At 48.4% G+C, this 20,629-nt stretch overlaps 1 protein-coding gene across 4 annotated transcripts in view; it reads right to left on the bottom strand.

The window, feature by feature from the left end:
• TAB1 (TGF-beta activated kinase 1 (MAP3K7) binding protein 1) overlaps positions 1 to 20,157 on the bottom strand; it is a 30,568-nt gene extending 10,411 nt beyond the window's left edge. The window contains exons 1-7 of one of the 4 annotated variants that reach the window (XM_012458989.3): positions 20,103 to 20,157; positions 4,771 to 4,907; positions 4,233 to 4,386; positions 3,029 to 3,115; positions 2,357 to 2,495; positions 1,260 to 1,373; positions 459 to 570 (exon numbers count right to left, since the gene is read on the bottom strand). In XM_012458989.3, the coding sequence (XP_012314412.1) occupies positions 459 to 570; positions 1,260 to 1,373; positions 2,357 to 2,495; positions 3,029 to 3,115; positions 4,233 to 4,386; positions 4,771 to 4,907; positions 20,103 to 20,135 (776 nt within the window). In that variant the 5' untranslated portion in view covers positions 20,136 to 20,157. Of the gene's footprint in view, positions 1 to 458; positions 571 to 1,259; positions 1,374 to 2,356; positions 2,496 to 3,028; positions 3,116 to 4,232; positions 4,387 to 4,770; positions 12,044 to 20,102 lie in introns of those variants that run through there. The other 3 variants (XM_064368058.1, XM_012458988.2, XM_012458991.2) reach the window with 3 other exon arrangements.
• Positions 20,158 to 20,629: the final 472 nt, after the last annotated feature.

Raw genomic sequence — 20,629 nt, 5'->3', positions numbered from 1 at the left:
TTCTGCTGCAGCCATGGGTAGCACCAACCAAAAGGCCTGGTCTGTCCATCTCATGCCAACTCTGGCTTCCCCTGTCTCCCCTGTGGAACTGGCTGCTGCCCTCAGCTTTGGCCCAGCTCCCCAACTCTACCCCTTGTCTCTACAAGACCCAATTTCTGGCCTGCTGGGCCTAACCTGCCCCAAAGCAGCCTCTCTGGAGGAAGAAAGTTTGCTTGGGCTCTGAACTACTTTGACTGAACGTCTGTTGCTGGGGCCTATAGTCTGCATCTGGCCTAGGCCTTCTGGCTCTTTTTTTTTTTTTTTTGAGCAGGGTCTTGCTCTGTTGCCCAGGCTGGAGTACAGTGGCATGATCACAGCTCACTGTAGCCTCAATCTCCTGGCACAATCAATCCTCCCACATTGGCCTCCCTAGTAGCTTCTGGTCTTTCAAGCACAGGGGGCAGCTGGGCTGGACCTACCTGAGAAGGTCAATGTCCGTGTAGCCATATTTGACCTTGTAATCCCCGATGCGCCGGGTGCTTTCCTGCCCACAGATGATCCCCACCTGCTTGATCTTCCCGGCGTCCAAGCCTACAGAGGGAAACAATGCAACAATCTGCTCCTTGTTCACAAACAGGAACAAAAAGAGGGGGACAGAGACATGGCCATGGGAAGAAGGCAATAAAGACCCACTGAATAGGAAATGAAGACAATGCTGGGGTGCCTGGGAGAGCAGCTGACCCAAAGCCCCTAGTGTCCTCAGTCCCCATGCCCATTAGAACACGCCTCACTCAGAGGCCCTCCTCCAGGCACTGTCCAGCATGGAGCAGCTTACCTGCATCTCCCTGACTATCTTATATGTCCCATGTCTGCCTGTAGCTCCCTGGGAAGGAAAGGGGCAGCTCTGCAGCAGCCGGGCTCCCTGGACTTCTCTGGCCTCCTTCCGTCTCCACCAATAAGTACCTGTCTCCGGTGTGCCAGGCACTGCAGGAAGCATTTTACATGCACTAACTCTGAATCCTCCTAGTACCCTGAGGTAGGTTACTATTGTCCTTATTATACAGGGTGGAAACTGAAGCACAGAAAACTTAAGTTCCAATTGCCAACCAGAAAGCAGCAGAGCTGGGATTGAACCCCAGGCAGGCTGGCCCGGGAGCCCGAGGTCACAGTCCCTTTACTACATGCCTTGCTACCCCACCACCAAAGGGAGGTGAAAGGTGAGCCCACGGGATCAGCTCCTGCTCCCAATGACCCCTCGGCCAGGCATTCTCCCCACTCACCCAGCTGCGAAAGGCGGAAGAGCTCATCCTCGTTCTCCGTGGTGTGGTCCACGTTCAGCTGTGTCACCTGCAACCCATCCACTGTCGATTTGCATAAAAGTGCACGGTTTGTACCTGAGGCAGAATGTGAACAGTTAAGCAAAGACCAAGCACAGAGAGAAACAGGACATGCTGGGAAGACAGAGAGAGAAGAGGCAGGCATCTCACACGTGGAAATACCTAAAAAGGGCAAAACAGGCCTAGACCAAACGGGTGAGTCATCAGTTAGGGACAGTTGATGATATGAAGGAATTGGGTTTAACTTTTTCAGTGTAATCACAGGATTATGATCTTAATCAAACAGTGAGCGGAGATCACGCCACTGCACTCCAGCCTGGGCAACAAGAGTGAGACTCCGTCTCTAAAAAAAAAAAACCAAACAAATCAGACCTCTTCTCTAGAGATACAGACTGAAATATTTACAGATAACATAACATAAACACCATGTCTGGCGTTTGCTTCAAAATAATGAATGTGAGGACAAAAGGCCACAGATAAAAGAAGGCTGGCCACAGTTGATAACTGCTGAGGTTGGGGATGGGCACATAAATGTTCATTAAGTATCAGTCACTCTACTGTTTTACATTGTGGAAAATTTTCCATTAGAGTATCAAAAAAAAGGCAGCATCATCAGAAGGGTCTCTACAGAGTTCTTCCTACTGTAACCTGCACCTGTCCAGCCTTCTCATAAACTCCAATGTCCCTGTCAGCTAGCCCCATCTCGCAGCTGTTTATGAAGATGCTGGCTGGTGTTTCATGGCCAGGTAACCTCTTCCAGATGCAGTGGCCAAGGCCACCCAGAATGGGATGTGACCCATCCAGAACAAGTTAGAGGCAGAAGAGGGACGAAAGGCCAGGATGCCTGCCTCCCATACCGTCCCTTCTCCCTTCTAGCTGGGACTGAGGCATCACTATGGAGAGGGACATACAAATGGCCTCAGGAAACCCTAGGTCTAAAGTGTGTGAAGCGTCTGGAAAGCAGATTGTCAGATCACGCATTGACCCCTGCGGCTGGCCTCTCCCCAGACCTCCCCACCCTGGGACAGGAGGGGGCTCACCGACATTGGCGACGTAGAGCTTGTTGTTGAGAAGGACCGCCACAACGGCCATGGCCCCTCCCGAAATTTCCCTCTCTAACGTCTTGAGTCTCTCCAGGATCTTCTGATACTGAGGAGGCAGCTGGTGCTGAGGGACCCCCTACAACCATCAACAGAGGGGTCAAGGCAGGACAGAACCACCTGGACCATCTTCCCAGCCCTCTCCCTCCCTTTGCACTTAAGAGCAAAGATCTGAGGGCCTGGAGGACAGACAGACAGACAGTCCATGGCACAGCCAGGATGAAGCCTGTGCTGCAACTCCAGGGAAGGTTCTTCCAGGAAAGCCGGAGATGACCTGACTCACAGCACAGAGGTCAGCGCTACAGATGCTAGTGGGCGGGTGATGTGAGCAGGTAGGTGACAAGGGTGGGGACCCATTCAGGTCAAAGGACCGCAAAAAGCCTTCCTCATGCCCGCCACTGCCCAGCCAATGCTGAGCTTTAGCGTGCAGCTGCCCATAGCAGGGCAGCAAGGTCCCTCACCTGTGGCCACCCACCAGTGTTCCCCATGAGAAACTGCTCCCTAACTCCTGCTGCTCTGGCCCAGTAATGTCAAGACAAAGTAGGTAAGTTCATGCTCCTTGCAAAGCTGGGCCTGGACTTGACTCCCCTGGCTGTGGGCTGGGGAAATTACCTCTGGCAGTTGTGACTGGAGGCTTGCCTTCTCAGCCAAGGCATCGTCAATGGACTCCAGGAAGCTCCTCTCTACCACATCGAAGGCCTGGAGGGACACAGGACAGGGCAAAGACTAGTTCAAAACACCACTGTCACTGGTGCTAAAATGCCCTCTATGAAGAACAGCAACAGGTTCACTGTATTCACTGCAGGTCCTCGTGTGATGGGGCTTTCCACATTGGTTTTGCCTCCAGCCCAGCATAGCAAGGCACCGGCTGCTTCTTGCAGATCTGTGTCTTTGACAAAGCCCTTCAGCCCCATAGGGGTGCGTAGTCAACAGAGGCGGCACTCAGAGGGCTTGGAGGCAGCAGACAGTGCAGAGGCTAAGAGCAAAGGTTTGGAGTAGGCCCAGCTGGTGTGACCTCTGGACACCTCAGTCTCACACAACAGAGGTTAAGTGTTCCAAGGGTAAGTCCAGCCCGGCACTCAGCATGGCACCTGATCAGAGAAACTGCCAGGACTGACAGCTCCTATGATTATTACGACTTCTTCCTGGGAGGCTTCTGTCAAACCCAGCTGGCCCCGGGACACTGGTGACACTGACAACTCCCCCTGGGTATGAGATCTGCTGAGAAGCACTGGCCATGGAGCCTGAGGCCATGAAGGGCAGGAAAAGGCTGGCACCACTGTTCTCTGGGAACAGAAGCCCGTCCTCTCAACTAAAATGGGCCTGAGACATGCTCCTGAAAGGAGATGCCAGGAGGAAAATTCCCAACAGCGCAAGCAGAAAGGTGGAACCAGCCAATGATGGCAGCACCCCTCAAAAAAGGGAGGCAAGGTCTTCCCTGAATGCCCAGGTATGCTTCCTGCACCTGGAGGCTGAGCACCTGGCTACATGGGAAAGAAAGGGGTAGCTCTGAATGAACCCATTCCGACCAGGCCTTGCTCTGCTCCTACTTCACACCTCTCTCCAAGCTCACATCCCTAAATCCCCCCATCTCCAGCAGTACCTCCCCTGTCAGCTCTGCCAGCCACTGAAGGCCAGCACTGGTCCTGGACTCCTATGGAAGGGGCCCCTACGCTGGAAGCTGCTTCTCTACCAGGGTGAAGGGGCTGGCAGGATCTTCACACCAACCCTGGCAACATGCTAGAAGTGCAGGGCCCAGGCCCTGGGGGTGGGGGACACGATGGAGCCAGGTTACTGCCAGCCCCAGCACCATTACCTGCAGCAGCACACGCCGCACGTCGGCCTCAGCGTGCTCGGCATTCAGCTGGCCCAGGAGGAGCTCCGCGGACAGCCGCTGGGCCACAAAGTTGGTCACCCGGTTGCCATCATAGCCGTTGAAGACCCCGTACAGGAAGCAGTTGTTCTCACTCCTGGCAGTGGGAGAGGGCAGAGGGAGGACTGAGACCAGGGTCTCACACGGAGGTGGAAGGAGAAAAGGGAAAGGAATTGGGGGAGGCTAAAGCTACAGTGGCTGCAGCTTCAGGTACCGACCTGGGTCCCCCTGCTTTGGGCATCATTTCACTCTAGTGGCTACGACCTTCTGGGATACCCTCCTCCCCATGCTCACGCTACCCCATCAGAGCAGACCCTTGGCTGTTCTAAAGTCCAGCAGTATAAAGGACAGAAGCATAGGCGACCTTCCACAGGCCATATCTCACTGGCAAGCCCATATGAGAAAGCTGCGAAGTCAGTGTCTTTCCTTGCTTGCAAACTAACCAATTCCCTGGGCCTAGGACCAAAATGCTGGCACACACCTGAACTTGAGCCAGCTGTCCTCTGGCGGGTGGCTCTCAGTGCCCTTGCCATCAGCAGAGTAGCTGCGGTTGGAGGCTGAGCCAACCCCAGAGAGGTGGCAGAGCGGAAGGTCGTCTGTCCAGCTTGGCTGCTGCTCCTGGGGAAGGACACCAGGAAGCCATGAGGCACCACTGCTTCTGTAGGGTAGACCCCACTTCATCTTTTTCTTCTGCAACAAAAACCTAGGGGGCCAGAGGGTTCCACTTCCTTCGGGTAAACAATGATGTTTGTATGAACAGACACCTGCAGAAGGGTTTGCTGTTTTTATGGCTAGTCTACAAACTAGTTCCCCAGGAAAACGGAAAGACTCCAGCATTCCCAAATGCAAGGCGCAACAATGGCCTCCAGGAGTGAGCTGTTATGAAACCTAATGAAATACATACAAAGGTCGCAAACTCTTCACAGGAAACTCTTTGGGGCCCCCACCTCTTACTGCACTGGCTCCAAATGCATACTGCAAAGGAATCCCTTGGGCACTGGCTGAAACTGTAGGCTGCAGGCCCCACCCTCAGAATGACTGATCTGGGCAGGGCCCAGGACATCTGTAGCACAGGCCGCTCCCCACGAGTGATGCTTTCAGGTGACCTAAGACCCACCCTAGAGAAACTCTGACTTGTCACTCTCTCTGGCACTGGGGCCTCCAAGTACCAGGGAGAGTGACTGAGGCTGGCTTATATGTCAGAGTTTATGAGCTAGTTTGTAAGACATCCTCAGGACACCCCGATGTCCCCTCCCATCTCCCCTGCCACATCCTTCTCTCCCAGTCCCAAATGCCTGTAGGCCTGTCCATCCCCTGCTCTTTGCCTCCACGTGAACACCCTCCTTCTTCTTGCCTAGCAATTCTCCAGGTCCTTCAGGACTCTCTGGCTCAGGAGTCACCACCTCCAGGAGGTCCTCCTTCAGGATGACCCTCCCCAGGACTGGCTGATGGCCCTCTCACATACCCTGACTGCACAGATTCCAGCACCCTGGCCTGTCTGCAACACCCACTCCACCCCAGAGGATCTCAAACCAGGCTGTTAAGCATAATCACTGCAGAACTTTAAACACACTCACACGGTCCAGGCCCCAGCCCCAGCCCAAACACAAACTCTGAATTTCCCAATCTCCCTAGGGTACCCCCTGAGCATCTGTATTTTTTTAAGACCCAGGAACAACTTTGATGCAAGGCCCAGGTGCAATTTCTTGCCCCAGATCCGACCTCCCACCTGAGAAGTGTGCCTTGTTCACAAGGGCACTCCCAGGACCATCATGCGGAACTAGAGTAAACTGGAATAAGTGGGAGAACCACAGCAATTTCAAGGAAAATAAAATTGGTATTGGCTGGGTGCAGTGGCTCACACCTGCAATCCCAGCACTTTGGGAAGCTGAGGAAGGTAGACCATTTGGTGTCAGGAATTTGAGACCAGCCTGGCCAACTTGGTGAAATCCCATCTCTGTCTCTACTAAAAACACAAAAAAAGCCAGGCGTGGTGGCAAATGCCTGTAAACCCAGCTACTGGGGAGGGTGAGGCAGGAAAATTGCTTGAACCCAGGAGTCAGAGGTTGCAGTGAGCTGAGATCATGCCATTGCACTCCGGCCTGGGCCACAAGAGTGAGAGTCTGTCTCAAAAAAAAAAAAAAAAAACCGTATTGAAAGCTTTATTGAAATATTAAACAAACACAAGCTAGAGCAATCAGATAAGAGAAAGAAACCAAGGGCATCCACATTGGCAAGGAAGATGTTAAATGATCCTTATTTGCAGGTGACATAATCTTGTATTTGGAAAAACCTAGACTCCACCAAAAAACTATTAGAATCTATTAAACAAATTCAGTAAAGTTGCAGGATATGGAATCAACACACAAAAATCAGTAGCATTTCTATATGCCAACAGTGAAGACTATGAAAAAGAAATCAAACACACACAGATACTGGGTGCACCTTCTTACAAGTTATTGTTAACAGTCTTCCAGAAACGATGTGGAAACCGCTTCAACAGGCTTTTGCAATTAAAAAAAAAAAAGCCTGTGGTTAGCTTTTGTGGCAAACTGTAGCTTCTGTTAGTCATATACTTACAGGAGTGAGTTCACTTTTTTCATTTTAATTGCTTTTATTCTGCATTTATCTATTTTGGTGCTTTAGTTCTACATTTTGCACCCTGGAGCAACTTCTGCAGGGTGTGGGAGTTTGTTTTATTTTTAAATTAACATGGAGTAAAACTGGCTTTTGGGGCACGCACATCTATGAATGCTGACACATGCAGAGATGTGTGTAACTACCACACTCTCAGGATACAGGGCAGCTCCACTTCCAACGCACTCCCTTCCCTAATCCCTAGCAACCTGTTTCTCACTGCTCTGGCTTTGTCTCTATAAGCATGTCACATTAAAGGCCAGGTGCAGTGGCCCACGCCTGTAATCCCAGCACTTTGGGAGGCCACGGGGGTTGATCACTTGAGGTCAGGACTTTGAGATCAACTTGGCCAATGTGGCGAAACCCTGTCTCTACTAAAAATACAAAAATTGGCAGGGTGTGGTGGTACACACCTATAATTGCAGCTACTTGAGAGGCTGAGGCATGAGAATCACTTGAACCAGAGAGGCGGAGGTTGCCATGAGACGAGATCACACACCACTGCACTCCAGCCTGGGTGATGGTGGGAGACTCTGTCTCCAAAAACAAAAAAAGAATGTCACATAAATGAAATGATGCAGTAAACATAACCTCCTGAGACTGGCTTCTTTTACTCAACATTATGTCTCTAAGAATCATCCAAGTTGCTGGCTTGTGTACACCAATAGTCTGTTTCTCTCTTTTGCCGAGTAATAAACCATTGTTTGGATGTTGAATAGTTTGTTTATCCATTCATCTACTGAAGGACACTTGGGCTGTTATGTTTTTTGCAACTACGAAGAGATGTGCTATAAACATTCATGTACAGGTTTTTGTATGAACGTAACTTTATTTCTCCTGAGTAAATACCTAGGAGTGAGATTGCTGGGTCATATGGCAAGCATATGTTTAACTTTGCAAGAACCTGTCAAATTGTTTTCCAGAGCAGCTGAACCATTTGCATTTTCAGTGTTGAGTTCCCGTTGCTCCACATCCTCGCCACCACATGGTATTGTCTCTTCCTTTTTCTTAATTTAGAAATTCTAAGAGGCGGTAGTGGTATCTCATCGTGGCTTTAATCTGCACTTCCTAATGGTTAACGATGCTGAGTATCCTTCACGTGCTTATCTGCCACCTACTCACCCTCTCTGGTAAAGCGCTTGTTTCAGTTTTTTGCCCATTTTTAAATTAGGTTATTTTCTCAACTATTGTGTTCTGAGAGTTCTTTCTATTTGTAGCTTAGCATTTCATGCACATAGTAGTGTCTTTTGCAGAGCAAAAGGTTTTAGTTTAGATGAAGTCTATTTAATCATTTTTTTCTCTTTCATGGTTCATGCTTTTGGAGTCATGTTCAGCCCCAGGTCACAAGAAGCTCCTATGTTTTCTTCTATAAGTTTTAGAGTTTTATATTTTACATTTAGATCTGTGATCCATTTTGAATTAATTTCTGTATAACGTAGGATGGAGGTTTAGGTCCATTTTTTTTGCATTCTGATATCTAATCATTCCAGTACCCCTTGTTGAAAAGACTAGCTTTTCTGCATTGAATTGCGTGGGTTTACTTCTAGACTCTATTCTGTTCCTGTGATCAGCATGTCTACCCCTCCGCCAATACTACATTCTTCATTACTGTAGCTTTATTATAGTAAGTTTTAAAATTGGCTAGTGTGATTCTTCTAGCTTTATTGCTCTTTTTCAAAATTGTTTTGTCTGAGTTCCTTTGCCTTTTCATATAAATTTCAGAATTAGCTTGCTTATATCCACAAGGCTTGTTGGGATATTTATTGGAACTGTTTTAAATCTACGGATCAATCTGGGGAGAGCAGATATTGTCCCTATGTTGAGTCTTCCAATTCATTAACATGGTGTGTCTCTACACTTGTTTATGTCTTCATTAGATGACTTTTATTTTTATTAACACAATTTTACAAGGTCTGAAAAGCTACTAATGCCTTCTAATAGCTGTTGAAAACAGACAATATAACCAAAATCTACTAATGGAAATGGAAAAAAAAAAAAGGGAGATGAAATGGCAATAAGTACTAACTGAACCAAGTGTGTCACAACCATATCAAAAGAAAAAAAAAAAGGCCAGGCGTGGTGGCCCACACCTGTAATCCCAGCACTTTGGGAGGCTGAGGAGGACGGATCACCTGAGGTCAGGAGTTTGAGACCAGACTGTCCAACATGGAGAAACCCTGTCTCTACTAAAAACACAAAATTAGCAGATGTGGTGTTTCGTCATGCCTATAATCCTAGCTACTCGGGAGGCTGAGGCAGGAGAATCGCTTGAACCCAGAAGGCAGAGGTTGCAGTGAGCCGAGATTATGCCATTGTACTTCAGCCTGGGCAACAAGAGCAAAACTCTGTCTCAAAAACAAAAAAGAAAGTTGGAAAGAGAAATAATAAGAGCTGAAATTCTGCTCAGCTCCTCATGACACCAGGAATTTAACACTTTCAGTTCAAGCAATGTCAAAAGAAAAACTACTGGCCCAACGAAGTGGCTCATGCCTGTAATCCCAGCACTTTGGGCAGCTGAGGTGGGTGGATCACTTAAGGTCAGGAGTTTGAAACCAGCCTGGGCAACATGGCAAAACCGCATCCTACTAAAAATACAAAAATTAGCCGGGCGCGGTGGTGTGCAACTGTTATCCCAGCTACTCAGGAGGCTGAGGCAGGAGAATCACTTGAATGCAAGAGGTGGAGGTTGCAGTGAGCTGAGATCACACAACTGTACTCTAGCCTGGGTAACAGAGCAAGACTCCATCTCAAATAAAGAAAAAGAAAAATGGCTTCAGAGTAACACAAAATTGGGTCTAGTTCTAATCTTAAACTGTCTCATTTTAAAGCAAAATAAACGTTTCTCTTAACATAAATGGGAACTTAGTCTTTGGGACCCACATATGACATTATGTGATTACAGTACATTATATCACTACAGACATTCTTTCAGCAAATATCTGCTGAGCATTTGCAATAGTCTGGCAGTATTCTGGGTACTGGGGACACAGAAGAGAAAACAGAGAGGTTCCTTATTTGAAGCGTCCCTTCCAGGGAGAGAGAGAATTCAAACACATAATACAACAATAAACAAGGCAATATCAGACAGGTCTACGTGCAAGGGAGAAAACACACCATGGTAAGGGACACAGCGTGGTGGGGGCGGGGGGGGCTCTTTTAGATGAAGTGGTCAGAAAAGCAGACCTCTGTGAGGAGGTGACCTCTGAGCCAGACCTGAATGACTATGGGTGGTGACCTTCCAGAAGGCAGAGAAGGAGCCCTCCAGGCAGAGGGAACAGCATGCGCAAAGACCCCAAGATGGAAAAAAGCATGTTAGGTTTACAGAAGCATGAGAAGGCCGGTGTGGCCTCTCTGCTGAGCACAGGGGAAAGAGGCTCGACACTGTGTTTGTAAATATGTGAGCACGTATGTGCCTGGGTGGGAGGGCTGTGCAAGGCCTCTGGGCCATGGCAGTGAGTTAATAACCAGGGAATTAATTATTTTTCAGGTAACTGATATGTGGCCAAATATCGCCTATGTCTTAGATCTGCTTAGTATATTTCCATTTCCAGTGAGCTCACAAAAGTCTCCTATAACCGGGCAAATATACTTCCAAAGGTAGCTCCTTTTCTAGTCTCTCCCGCCACCAGCTGGAATGAAATTAAATATGAGGTGAAGCAGAAGCACAAAAGCATGTCCCCAGTCAAGAGTATCCCATGTCTTCCTCCTGAAAACATGGGCAAATAAGTCAATATTTAGCACCCCAAAGTGCCACAGGTGTTTTAAAGCATGGGAGAAAAAGACATTTATATTTTCTAGAGCCGTGTGATTAAAAATGAGATTAAGATGGATTGAACTTATCCTCTGATACGAGATGAATAGTATTAACATAAATGTGTTGCCCACATCGCACAACCTGTCATGGATGCTGCAATCACAGTACCTCCTCTGCCAGTATCTAACTCCTATAAGGGACAGACACAGCCTTCCAAGAACTTGATCTTTCTAACAAACCCATACTTTCCGGCAAAAAATAAATATCACCCAAGCAACTTATGGACTCGTTCCACATTAGACATACACTATTAAAAAGGCCAGTGAAATTGTCTTCCACAAGTAAAGAAACAAGCTCAAACAGGCCACTGAGGAACTTGCCATGCTGGTGTGGCATGGGACAAGAACAATTCATCTAAGAGCGTTTCACAGCAGGAAACCAGGAGTAAGCTGATGATCTACTGACCACTGTATGCTGCACCATATTTGGCTGATGTGGGAACAAAAAACTTTCCCAAATGAGCAAACTTGTGTGTCTGACAGCGGTCAATCTACTGAGCACGTGCCTTGTTCATTAAGTATTTGTGAATAGTGTCTAGATACTTCAATTAAGTACTTTTTTAGGAAATCTGATTTTCATAACGTTGAGGCAGTAATATTTTGGGAATTTATTATTTTATAAAATGGCCAATGGTGTTTGAGTCACCAGGTAGAGACACTAGAGCTATTGTTTATCTAAGGAGTCTTGGTCCATTTTTGGTAAAAAAACGCTCCAGAAAAGAGAAACTGATGGCTCCTTTCTGAACATGCTACTCTATGTATACTTAAGTCCTAATGCCGGCATCTTACTCAGTGGGGAATGCCTCACTAAGATCAGGGCCATAACAAGGCTGCCCACTCTCTCCATTACTTCACACAGAACTGGAGGTGTTAGATCAGGCAGTTAGACAGAGGAAAGAATGAGAGTATGAGAATTGCAAAAGAAGTCAAGTCATTTCTATTTGCAGTTGATATGACAGTACACCTGGCAACCCTAAAGAGTCAATGAAAAACTAATGCAAACAGTAAAAGAAATCAGTTAGGTGGCAGGATAGAAAAACAAAGTATGCAAATCAACAGCTTCCATATACCTAAGAAAAGATGAGCATGTAGCCTCGACGTGAAATAACAAGGTCCTTTTCCTGTGAGTTTCTATCACGTCTGTCTCCCCCAACCAAACTGCTATAGAAGATTGTTTTAAATCTAAGTTTATATCAGTCGGGCCAGGTGCTGTGGCTCACGCCTGTAATCCCAGCATTTTGGGAGGCCGAGGCGGGCGGATCACAAGGTCAGGAGATCGAGACCAGCCTGGCCAACAAGGTGAAACCCTGTCTCTACTAAGAATACAAAAATTAGCTGGACGTGTGGTGGGCATCTGTAATCCCAGCTACTCGGGAGGCTGAGGCAGGAGAATTGCTTGAGCCCAGGCGGTGGAGGTTGCAGTGAGCTGAGATAGTTCCACTGCACTCCAGCCTGGGTGACAAGAGCAAGACTCTGTCTCAAAAAAAAAAAAAAATTTTTTATCAGTTGAATTATATCTTAATGTATTCATCCCAGCCTTCCAGACTGTGGACAGTTTTGAATTTTGCCCTTTGACAATTAACAATTTCAGCTGTGTATCTTGTACAGACACGGCCTTCTACACACTGTTCCAAATGATCTCTAAAAAAACTGTGACCAGAACAAAAAGCATGAGAAGCTAACCCAGCACTGGCAGGTGTCCACACTAAACATAGAGGGGAAGGAACACCTCCAGCAAACATCTGACCTACTTGAAAAGCCAAATAAATGTATTTTTGGGGCCTCAAACGAAGAAACTATTGACCCCAGAGGTAAAGTCACAGAGACAAGCACACACTTTAAAACAAACCAACTAGGCTGGGCGCGGTGGCTCACGCCTGTGATCCCAGCACTCTGGGAGGCTGAGGCGGGTGGATCACGAGGTCAAGAGATTGAGACCATCCTGGTCAACATGGTGAAACCCCGTCTCTACTAAAAATACAAAAATTAGCTGGGCATGGTGGCATGCGCCTGTAGTCCCAGCTACTCGGGAGGCTGAGGCAGAAGAATTGCTTGAACCCAGGGGGTGGAGGTTGCAGTGAGCTGAGATCATGCCACTGCACTCCAGCCTGGGTAACAACAGCAAAACTCCGTCTCAAAAACAACAACAACAACAAAAAACACCACCTATTTCTATATGTGCACCTTGTTATTTTACCTTGTTCAAAGTTCTATTTATTGGCTGGTGTGGTGGCTCACGCCCGTAATCCCAGCACTTTGGGAGGCCAAAGTAGGTGAATCATTTGAGGTCAGGAGTTCGAGACCAGTCTGGCCAACATGGTGAAATCCCACGTCTACTAAAAATACAAAAATTAGCCAGGCATGGTGGCAGATGCCTGTAGTCCCAGTTACTCAGGAGGCTAAGATAGAAGAATCTTTTGAACCTGGGAGGCGGAGGTTGCAGTAAGCCAAGATCATGCCACTGCACTCCAGCCTGGGCAACAGAGTGAGACTCTGTCTCAAAAACAAACAAACAAACAAACGAACAAAGTTCTATTTATTTCACTTTGGTAGTCTTTAAACATTAAGTTCCTAGTCAATCTGTCATGGCCTTCTATTAAAATAAAGAAAGAGGGCCAGGCGGGGTGGCTCATGCCTATAATCTCAGCACTTCAGGAGGCCAAGGAGGGCGGATCATGGGGTAAAGAGATCAAGACCATCCTGGCCAATGTGGTGAAACCCCACCTCTACTAAAAATACAAAAAATTAGGTGAGTGTGGTGGTGGGCACCTGTAGTCCCAGCTACTTAGGAGGTTAAGACAGGAGAGTAGCTTGAACCTCAGAGGCGGAGGTTGCAGTGAGCCAAGATCACACCACTGCACTCCAGCCTGGCGATATAGCGGTGGAGTGCTATAAAATATAACAAAAAGATATAAAATAAAATAAAGAAAGAGTAAGAAAAAAATTATCCAAAGAAAATATGTAAAAGTACCCATGGTAAGGCAAAGCCTGCCCTTTTCTGTCTTTTTAAGTCCTCTCTACCTTTAAGGCCCTGCTCAAATCCCGCTAGTGCCAGAGGCCCATGATTCCCAAACCTCAATCATCCACTCACCATCTTCAAGAAATTATCATTCACTCTAATGATTCTTTTTTTTTTTTTTAAAAGAGACATGGTCTTGCTCTGTCACTCAGGCTGGAGTATAGTGGCACAATCATGGCTCACTGCAGCCTTGAAATCCTAGACGTTAGCTATCCTCCTGTCTCAGCCTCTCAAGTAGCTGGGACTACAGGTACACCACCACACCCAGTTGATTTCATTTTGAATGTAAACTTTTCCAGTATTATAGGTGGAAAACCAGTATTACTTGCCACATCCTGGACGATAATAAAAAACAATACAAAGTTATTCACTTTTAGCTGAACCTAATGCTGGCTACATTACTGGAGCCCTGTTCTCTGTTTAAAAGTGGGACTGGAGTTGGATCAGCAAGTATCAGAAAGATGTTAAGGACATACTAGGATCAAACCAAGGTTTTTTTTTTCTTGGTATCATTAGAAAGTCTGAGAGAGAACGGAAAAGCACATAGCCTTCTTAGTTTGTAAGATTAGTTTTGTTTGCTGCACCAAACCACCTCACTGTGTCTGAGACACTGGGAAAATACTGCCCAAAACCATGGGGCCCTCCCCTGAGAAACCCATCCCAGTGGCCTCACTGTGCCTGCCAGGCACCCCACTCTCTGGCCATTCACCAAGTGGCCCTGTGGCCACCCTCGTGCTGTAGCCTGGTATTGTTAATTAGATTACCTCATTCCACTGATTTGAAGACCAACATTTTCCACATGTTAACATCTCTGGAATTGGTATGTTACAAGTAAATTAGCAGTGAGTTCTCTTTCTGAGTGATATACAAAACAGTGATGTGTCCTTAAAATATTGGTGTTTTAGATCCAATGACACACGGGTAGTTTCTCATGTAATTCAGGCACTCGCTAGACACTGATTCACTGAAGTGGCCAGAGAACCTCAGGAGGTTCTCACAGTGTGGGAGTGAGAGTATCTGGTCCTCTCTGTGTTCCCCAGTGGACTCACGCTGCCACGGCTGAGTGGGCTTGGATCGTGTTCTCCCCATCTCTTTCCATCTCCAAGGATTAGCCATACCGAGCGTCCACTGCTGATTCCATTAAAGCCTACAGGACTGCCAAGTCTCTCGCCTCCTTCCTCCACATTTCTGAACAATTTTCAGAAAGGTCATGTACTTTCTATTCACACAAACCACCCACCCCTCCACCCCTGCACACACTGATGCATACTTTCTCCCACGCCCCCAAATGCCAGGCCTGCCAGCACCAGCCGAGAGTGGCGCTGGAGCGCAGGGAGCAGGCGTCTGTGAGAAGCTGAGAAGGGGGCGTCTCTCACGCAGCACAGCCTCATCGTGGAGCCACTGCAGCACACACAACACTGAACACAGGACTTAACTCTTCCTTGTCTGAGAAATGAACTGCTCACAAGAAATTTCACAAAAATACAGTGAGAAGCCTGTTTCAAAAGACTTAAATTTTGACTTGATTTTGCGAAGGAGTTTTCAAAATTCATGTTTTGGTATGAAAAGCTTCTACAGTGATCCAATAGTATTTAACCCATCAAGGCCTTTACAGACACCCTGTGCGTGATGCAAGCATTCGCTCCTCATGTACATATGCGTCCATGTCACATAATAGTTCATAAAGTCCACACACAGACTTGTCTCGAAATCCTGGGCAGCAGAAATGGACAGAGAATAGTTCCAAGCTCAGGCCACAGCTTGAATATCAAATTATGGTATGAAAAGGCCAAGTGTTTTTGTGGTGAAAGCACCCAAATTCCTTCGGGGCAAAAAGGAAGCTCAGAAAGGGAGATTCACATCCCCAGGAAGAGGGCTCAGGGCAGGGGAGCGGCAGACCTTTCTCTCCAAAAAGCTTTTGAGGCCCCAAAGCCCCCACCACCTTCTGGATGACCCACTTCTCAGAGACCAGCTCCACTCCTGGCCCCCACTTCTTCCACTATGGTTTTCATGGAAGGTTCTCCATGTCATCATCCTAAAGAGCTCCTCATTCATTCTTAAAGGGGCTAATAATAATTGTGGCCACTTTCTGTGTGCTAGGGCAGCAGCTGGGTGTGCACAATGGGGGACAGGTGGTGTCCTAATAGATCTTTTTATTTTAGTGGTTACGTATTTATTTTAATGTACTTGAGATAACACTTGTGATTTCAGATATAATTGCTTAGGACATGTTTAACTTTAAAAAATTGATTTTAAGCTTACTTACTTTTTTTTTTTTGAAACAGGGTCTTGCTGTGCCACCCAGCCTGGAGTGCAGTGAGGGGATCGAGCTTCTGGGCTTGGGAAATCACCCCATTCAGTCTCCCAAGTACTACAGGCACATGCCACCATGCCCTGCTAATTTTTTTTTTTTTTTTTTTAGAGATGAGATCTCATTATGTTGCCCAAGCTGGTCTGGAACTCCTGGCCTCAAGTGATCCTCCTGCCTTAACCTCCCAAAGTGCTGGGATTCCACACACGAGCCACCATGCCTGGCCTGATTTCCTTTTTTATAATTAAGTAACGGTACAGGCAAAATCAAACTCTTGATTCCCCCTGCCCCAGGATGCCCCTCTTCCGGGGCTCCCTCGCCCAATAAATGGCACGACTGTTGTTTAAACCAAAACCTTAGCGTCCTTTTTGACTCTTCCACCTCTGTCACACACCCCACATTCAATCCATCAGCAAATCATGGCAGCTCCTCCTCCTCCAAAACACAACTGGAATCTGATACTTGCCACTATTCCTCTGCCATGCCATGGCCAAGCCACCGTCTCGCACCTGGATGACTCTAGGAGTCTCTTAGGAGGTCCCAGGCTTCCACTCTCAGCACTCAAATGCAAAAGAGGGATTTTTCTCCAATCATACATCACATCACATCAGGCCCCTAACTCCACCTGCTCCCCATGAAAGCTTCATATCACATGAAAAGTGGAATCTAGAGGCCACATCAGGACCTGTGAAGCCCGGCGTGGCCCCCAGCTTCCTCAGACCCCAGCTACTCCCATGCTCCCCCAAGGCACTCGACCCAGCTGCACCAGCACCCCTGAGGCTCCTGAAACAGCAGCCTTTGCACCTCCTGCTTCCTTGTGCAGGAACACTGCTCCCATTTCCCCCTTTTCATCTCATCAAATGTAGAGAAGTCTTCCCCTACCACCCTGTCCAAAATGACCCCCGACCAGCAGTGTGTGTGAATCCAGACTGTTCCTCACAGCACCACCTGATGTTGTAGTTTAGATATTATGAAATCACAGATAATCTGTATCTGTTCACTGCTCAGTGTCTGTCCCCCTTCCTAGACCATCAGCTCCACAAAGGCAGTGTCTCCTGCACCTACAGGATGCCTACCATATAGTGAGTGCTCAGGGACATTTAAGGGAATGAACAGCAGACATTCACTCATGGCAGCACTGAAGGTAATAATTATGGTTAGTGTGCAACCAAGCCAGGCTAGGAGGGGAACGTGTCAGTTCCTTTAATACCAACAATACTCCCAGGAGTCCTCTTGGTTTGGAGAAACTAAGGCTCAGGGATGTAAAGTGATTTGCCCAAAACCAGTATGAGACTAATAATGTTTTAACAGGCTGAAAGGTCTGGGTCCTTTTGAACATATCAAGCTTTCTTTAGAAGAGTTCAAGACCAGCCTAGGCAATGTGGCGAAACCCTGTCTCGACTAAAACTACAAAAATTAGCTGGGCATGGTGATGCACACCTGTAATCCCAGCTACTTGGGAGGCTGAGACACAAGAATCACTTGAACCCAGGAAGCACAGGTTGCAGTGAGCTGAGATCGCACCATTTCACTCTAGTCTGTGTGACAGAGTGAGATCCAGTCTCCCCCACAGACCCCACAAAAAGCCTTTTGCTTCAAAAGACTTTTCAAGGTGCCACACTGCCTGTGATGATGCTCCACCAAGCGCTCTACCAAGTGCCCCCAGCACACCATTCCAAATGCCATTCCTGCGAGCCCCCACTGACCCAGACAAATCAGGCCACTCTGCAGCCCCTCGACACATGTATTACTTGTAGTAATAATTGTATTTAACTTGTGAAAAGCTTAATGAACACATGCACACATATTTAAACACCTGTCCTTGGCTGGGTGTGGTGGCTTACACTTATAATCCCAGCACTTTGGGAGGCCAAGGCAGGACAATTGCTTGAACCCAGGATTCGAGACCAGCTGGGCAACATGGCAAAACCCCATTTCTAAGAAGAAAAACAAAAAGAAAAACACATGTCAAGAAAACACACACACACACACACACACACACACACACCCCCTCATGGAATGGGCCTCCTCGCCTCTGCTTGGCAAACTCCTATCATCCTTTAAGGCCTCTAAAATTCTCTGCTGCTTGCCCCAGGGCTCTTGACACAGGTCTACAATGACACAACTGTGCCTCAGGTATTGTACCAATGGCATATGCTCCTTCTCCCAAGTTGGTCTGCTAACAGTGAGGGTGGGCACCATGCCTCATTCATCTTTGCCCAGTAGCCGCAGACCAGCAGCTCTCACAGCCATCTCTGAATGCAGGTGTCTGAGCTGAGCTGCTTTCCCCAGACTTGAGACAGTGGAGGTGACATCAGCAAGCCCCACACCCCACCTGGAGATCTGTACACCCCGTGAGAAGGGATGTCCTGATCATCATGAGGGTGGAGGGGCCTTTGGAGGACATCTCTGCCATTCCTTTGCCTTGCACCAAGATGCAATGTGTTTAGAGTTAACTATTCTTTCTTTAAAAGAGGCCACCACCACCTGGAGAAACACACTCTGGGACTGGTAGAGCTGGCCTTCTCTCTAACACATTTCCCTTTGGTTCCATCACATATAGGAGGGAGGGAATCTGGCAGCCACCTGCTCTACATGACCCAGGTGGCTGCTCTCTCTCAGTAAGCCAACTCAGCCTGTACCATTTACCACTTTCCATCCACTTTTCCTCTCAATGTCACAATCCAGCCAGCGTTTCCCAAATGCTAACTACAGTGGGGACATTTATACAGGGATCTTGCCTTCTGGGAGCTTACAAACCAGAGGGCCAGCCCTCTAAAGTCAATGCCAACTCAGTAACAAGACAGACCTGCCTGGCAGTAATAAAATAAAAGGGCAGCAAGGGTGTGGAGGGGAAGAAAGCAATCCCCATTGGGGAGACCTGGGAACTGTGCTCCTGGAAGAGTAACTTCAAGGCTCTGCTTCCAGGTTATCCCTGAGCCAATGTCTGCTCACCTCTGTGAAGCCAAGGCCTAGCACTGGCTTGGCTACAAACGTTTACTCATTCTTTCACAAATATTTATTGAGTGCCCAGCACGTGGTGGTAGGTGCTAGTGACACAGCGGTAAACAAGAGATCACAGGTCCCTGTCTTCAAAGAGTTTACTTTCTAGTACAGGAGGCAGACAAGTCCACAGGCAATTCCAACAGAGTGCCATAAACAGCGAGGACCCAGGAGGCTGGCACCCTACCCTGGTAGGTCAGAGTAGGCCATGGTGCCAACGTGTGTGTCCATCTATGTGCACATGCGTGTCAGAGGACGCAGGGCCTGGAAGACAGCGCCAAACCCATGAGAGTCCAGGCTCGGGGTAGGGACGAGTCTGAAGACAATCCTTCCACTCAGCGCTCTCGCCTTAGGAGAAGGAAATTGAGGCTGAGGGAGACACAGTCAGAGCCATGACCAGAACCCAGTGACCGCCGCCACTGGTCATTCCTCTAGTACAGCCCAGGGGTAAGGGGATTTCTGGAATCACACTGCCTGATTTTAACCCTGCCTCTGATACTTACCAGTTGTGTGGCCTTAGGCTAACGACCACCTCTGTGTCTCAGTTTGTCAAATAGGAATAGCACGGTAGCACCTAGCTCATGGGGCTGCTACGAAAATTAAACTGACAAATGTAAAGCAATTAGCACATCGCCGGGGATGCAGTCAGCGGTACACAGAGGATGCTGCTATTATTATCATTGCACGACAGCTCGGTGCCACAGTGGGCTCGCGACTCGGATGGCTCTGCCGCCGCGCGCCGTGTTCCCTTCTGGCTCCAGGACGCCCCCGCCCTCCAAGACCGGCAGCAGCAGCCCACAGCCCTGGCGCCCTTGACCCGGGGGGCCGGACCCGGGGGGCTGGGCCCGCCGCGCGCACGCGCCCCGGCCTTGGGAAAGAGGGAGCCAGCCCGAGGAGAGGAGAGGGTGGCGGACACATCCCACCACGGAGAAGGCGGCGGTCCAAAAGCGGAGAAGGAGCCGTTCCTGCACCCAACAGTCCCCCCGCCAGGCTCCCAACCCCAAGCCCGGAGAGCGGGCCGGTTCCTCACACTCTGTAGCAGGCTCCTCCTCTGCGCCGCCATCTTGGAGGAACCCAGGCGGGCGCGCCCGCCTCCCCGCAGAGCAGCGAGTGGGGCGGCTAGAGCGGCCCGAAGGAGGCGAGGACGGCCGCGCTGCCGGGGAGCATGCGCCCAGCGCCACCCCACGGCCGAAGACGGATGGGGCCGTAGTGAAGCGTGTGCGCAGGCGCACTTTTGGACTTTTTTTGTTTTTTTTTCCCGGGCTGATTGCTCCTCGCCCATCTTTATTTTTTATTTTTTAAGACGGGGTCTCACTCTGTCACCCAGGCTGGAGTGCGGTGGCGCGATCACAGCTTACTGCAACTTCTGCCTCCTGACCTCAAAGGATTCTCCTGCCCCAGCCTCCCGAGTAGCTGGGATTACAGTCATGAGCCACGACGCCCTGCTGATTTTTGTATTTTTAATAGAGACGAGGTTTCGCCATGTTGGCCAGGCTTGTCTTGAACTCCTGAGGGTTCTTTGTGAACGCATTTGGGGCAGGGGAGGAACAATTCATT

Source organism: Aotus nancymaae, unplaced genomic scaffold (genome assembly GCF_030222135.1).
Source record: "Aotus nancymaae isolate 86718 unplaced genomic scaffold, 86718_ANA_hifiasm-v0.15.2.pri h1tg000076l, whole genome shotgun sequence".
NCBI classification, from domain to species: Eukaryota; Metazoa; Chordata; class Mammalia; order Primates; family Aotidae; genus Aotus; species Aotus nancymaae.
Note: the sequence above shows the minus strand (reverse complement) of the source record. Positions and strands in the feature narration are given on the sequence as shown.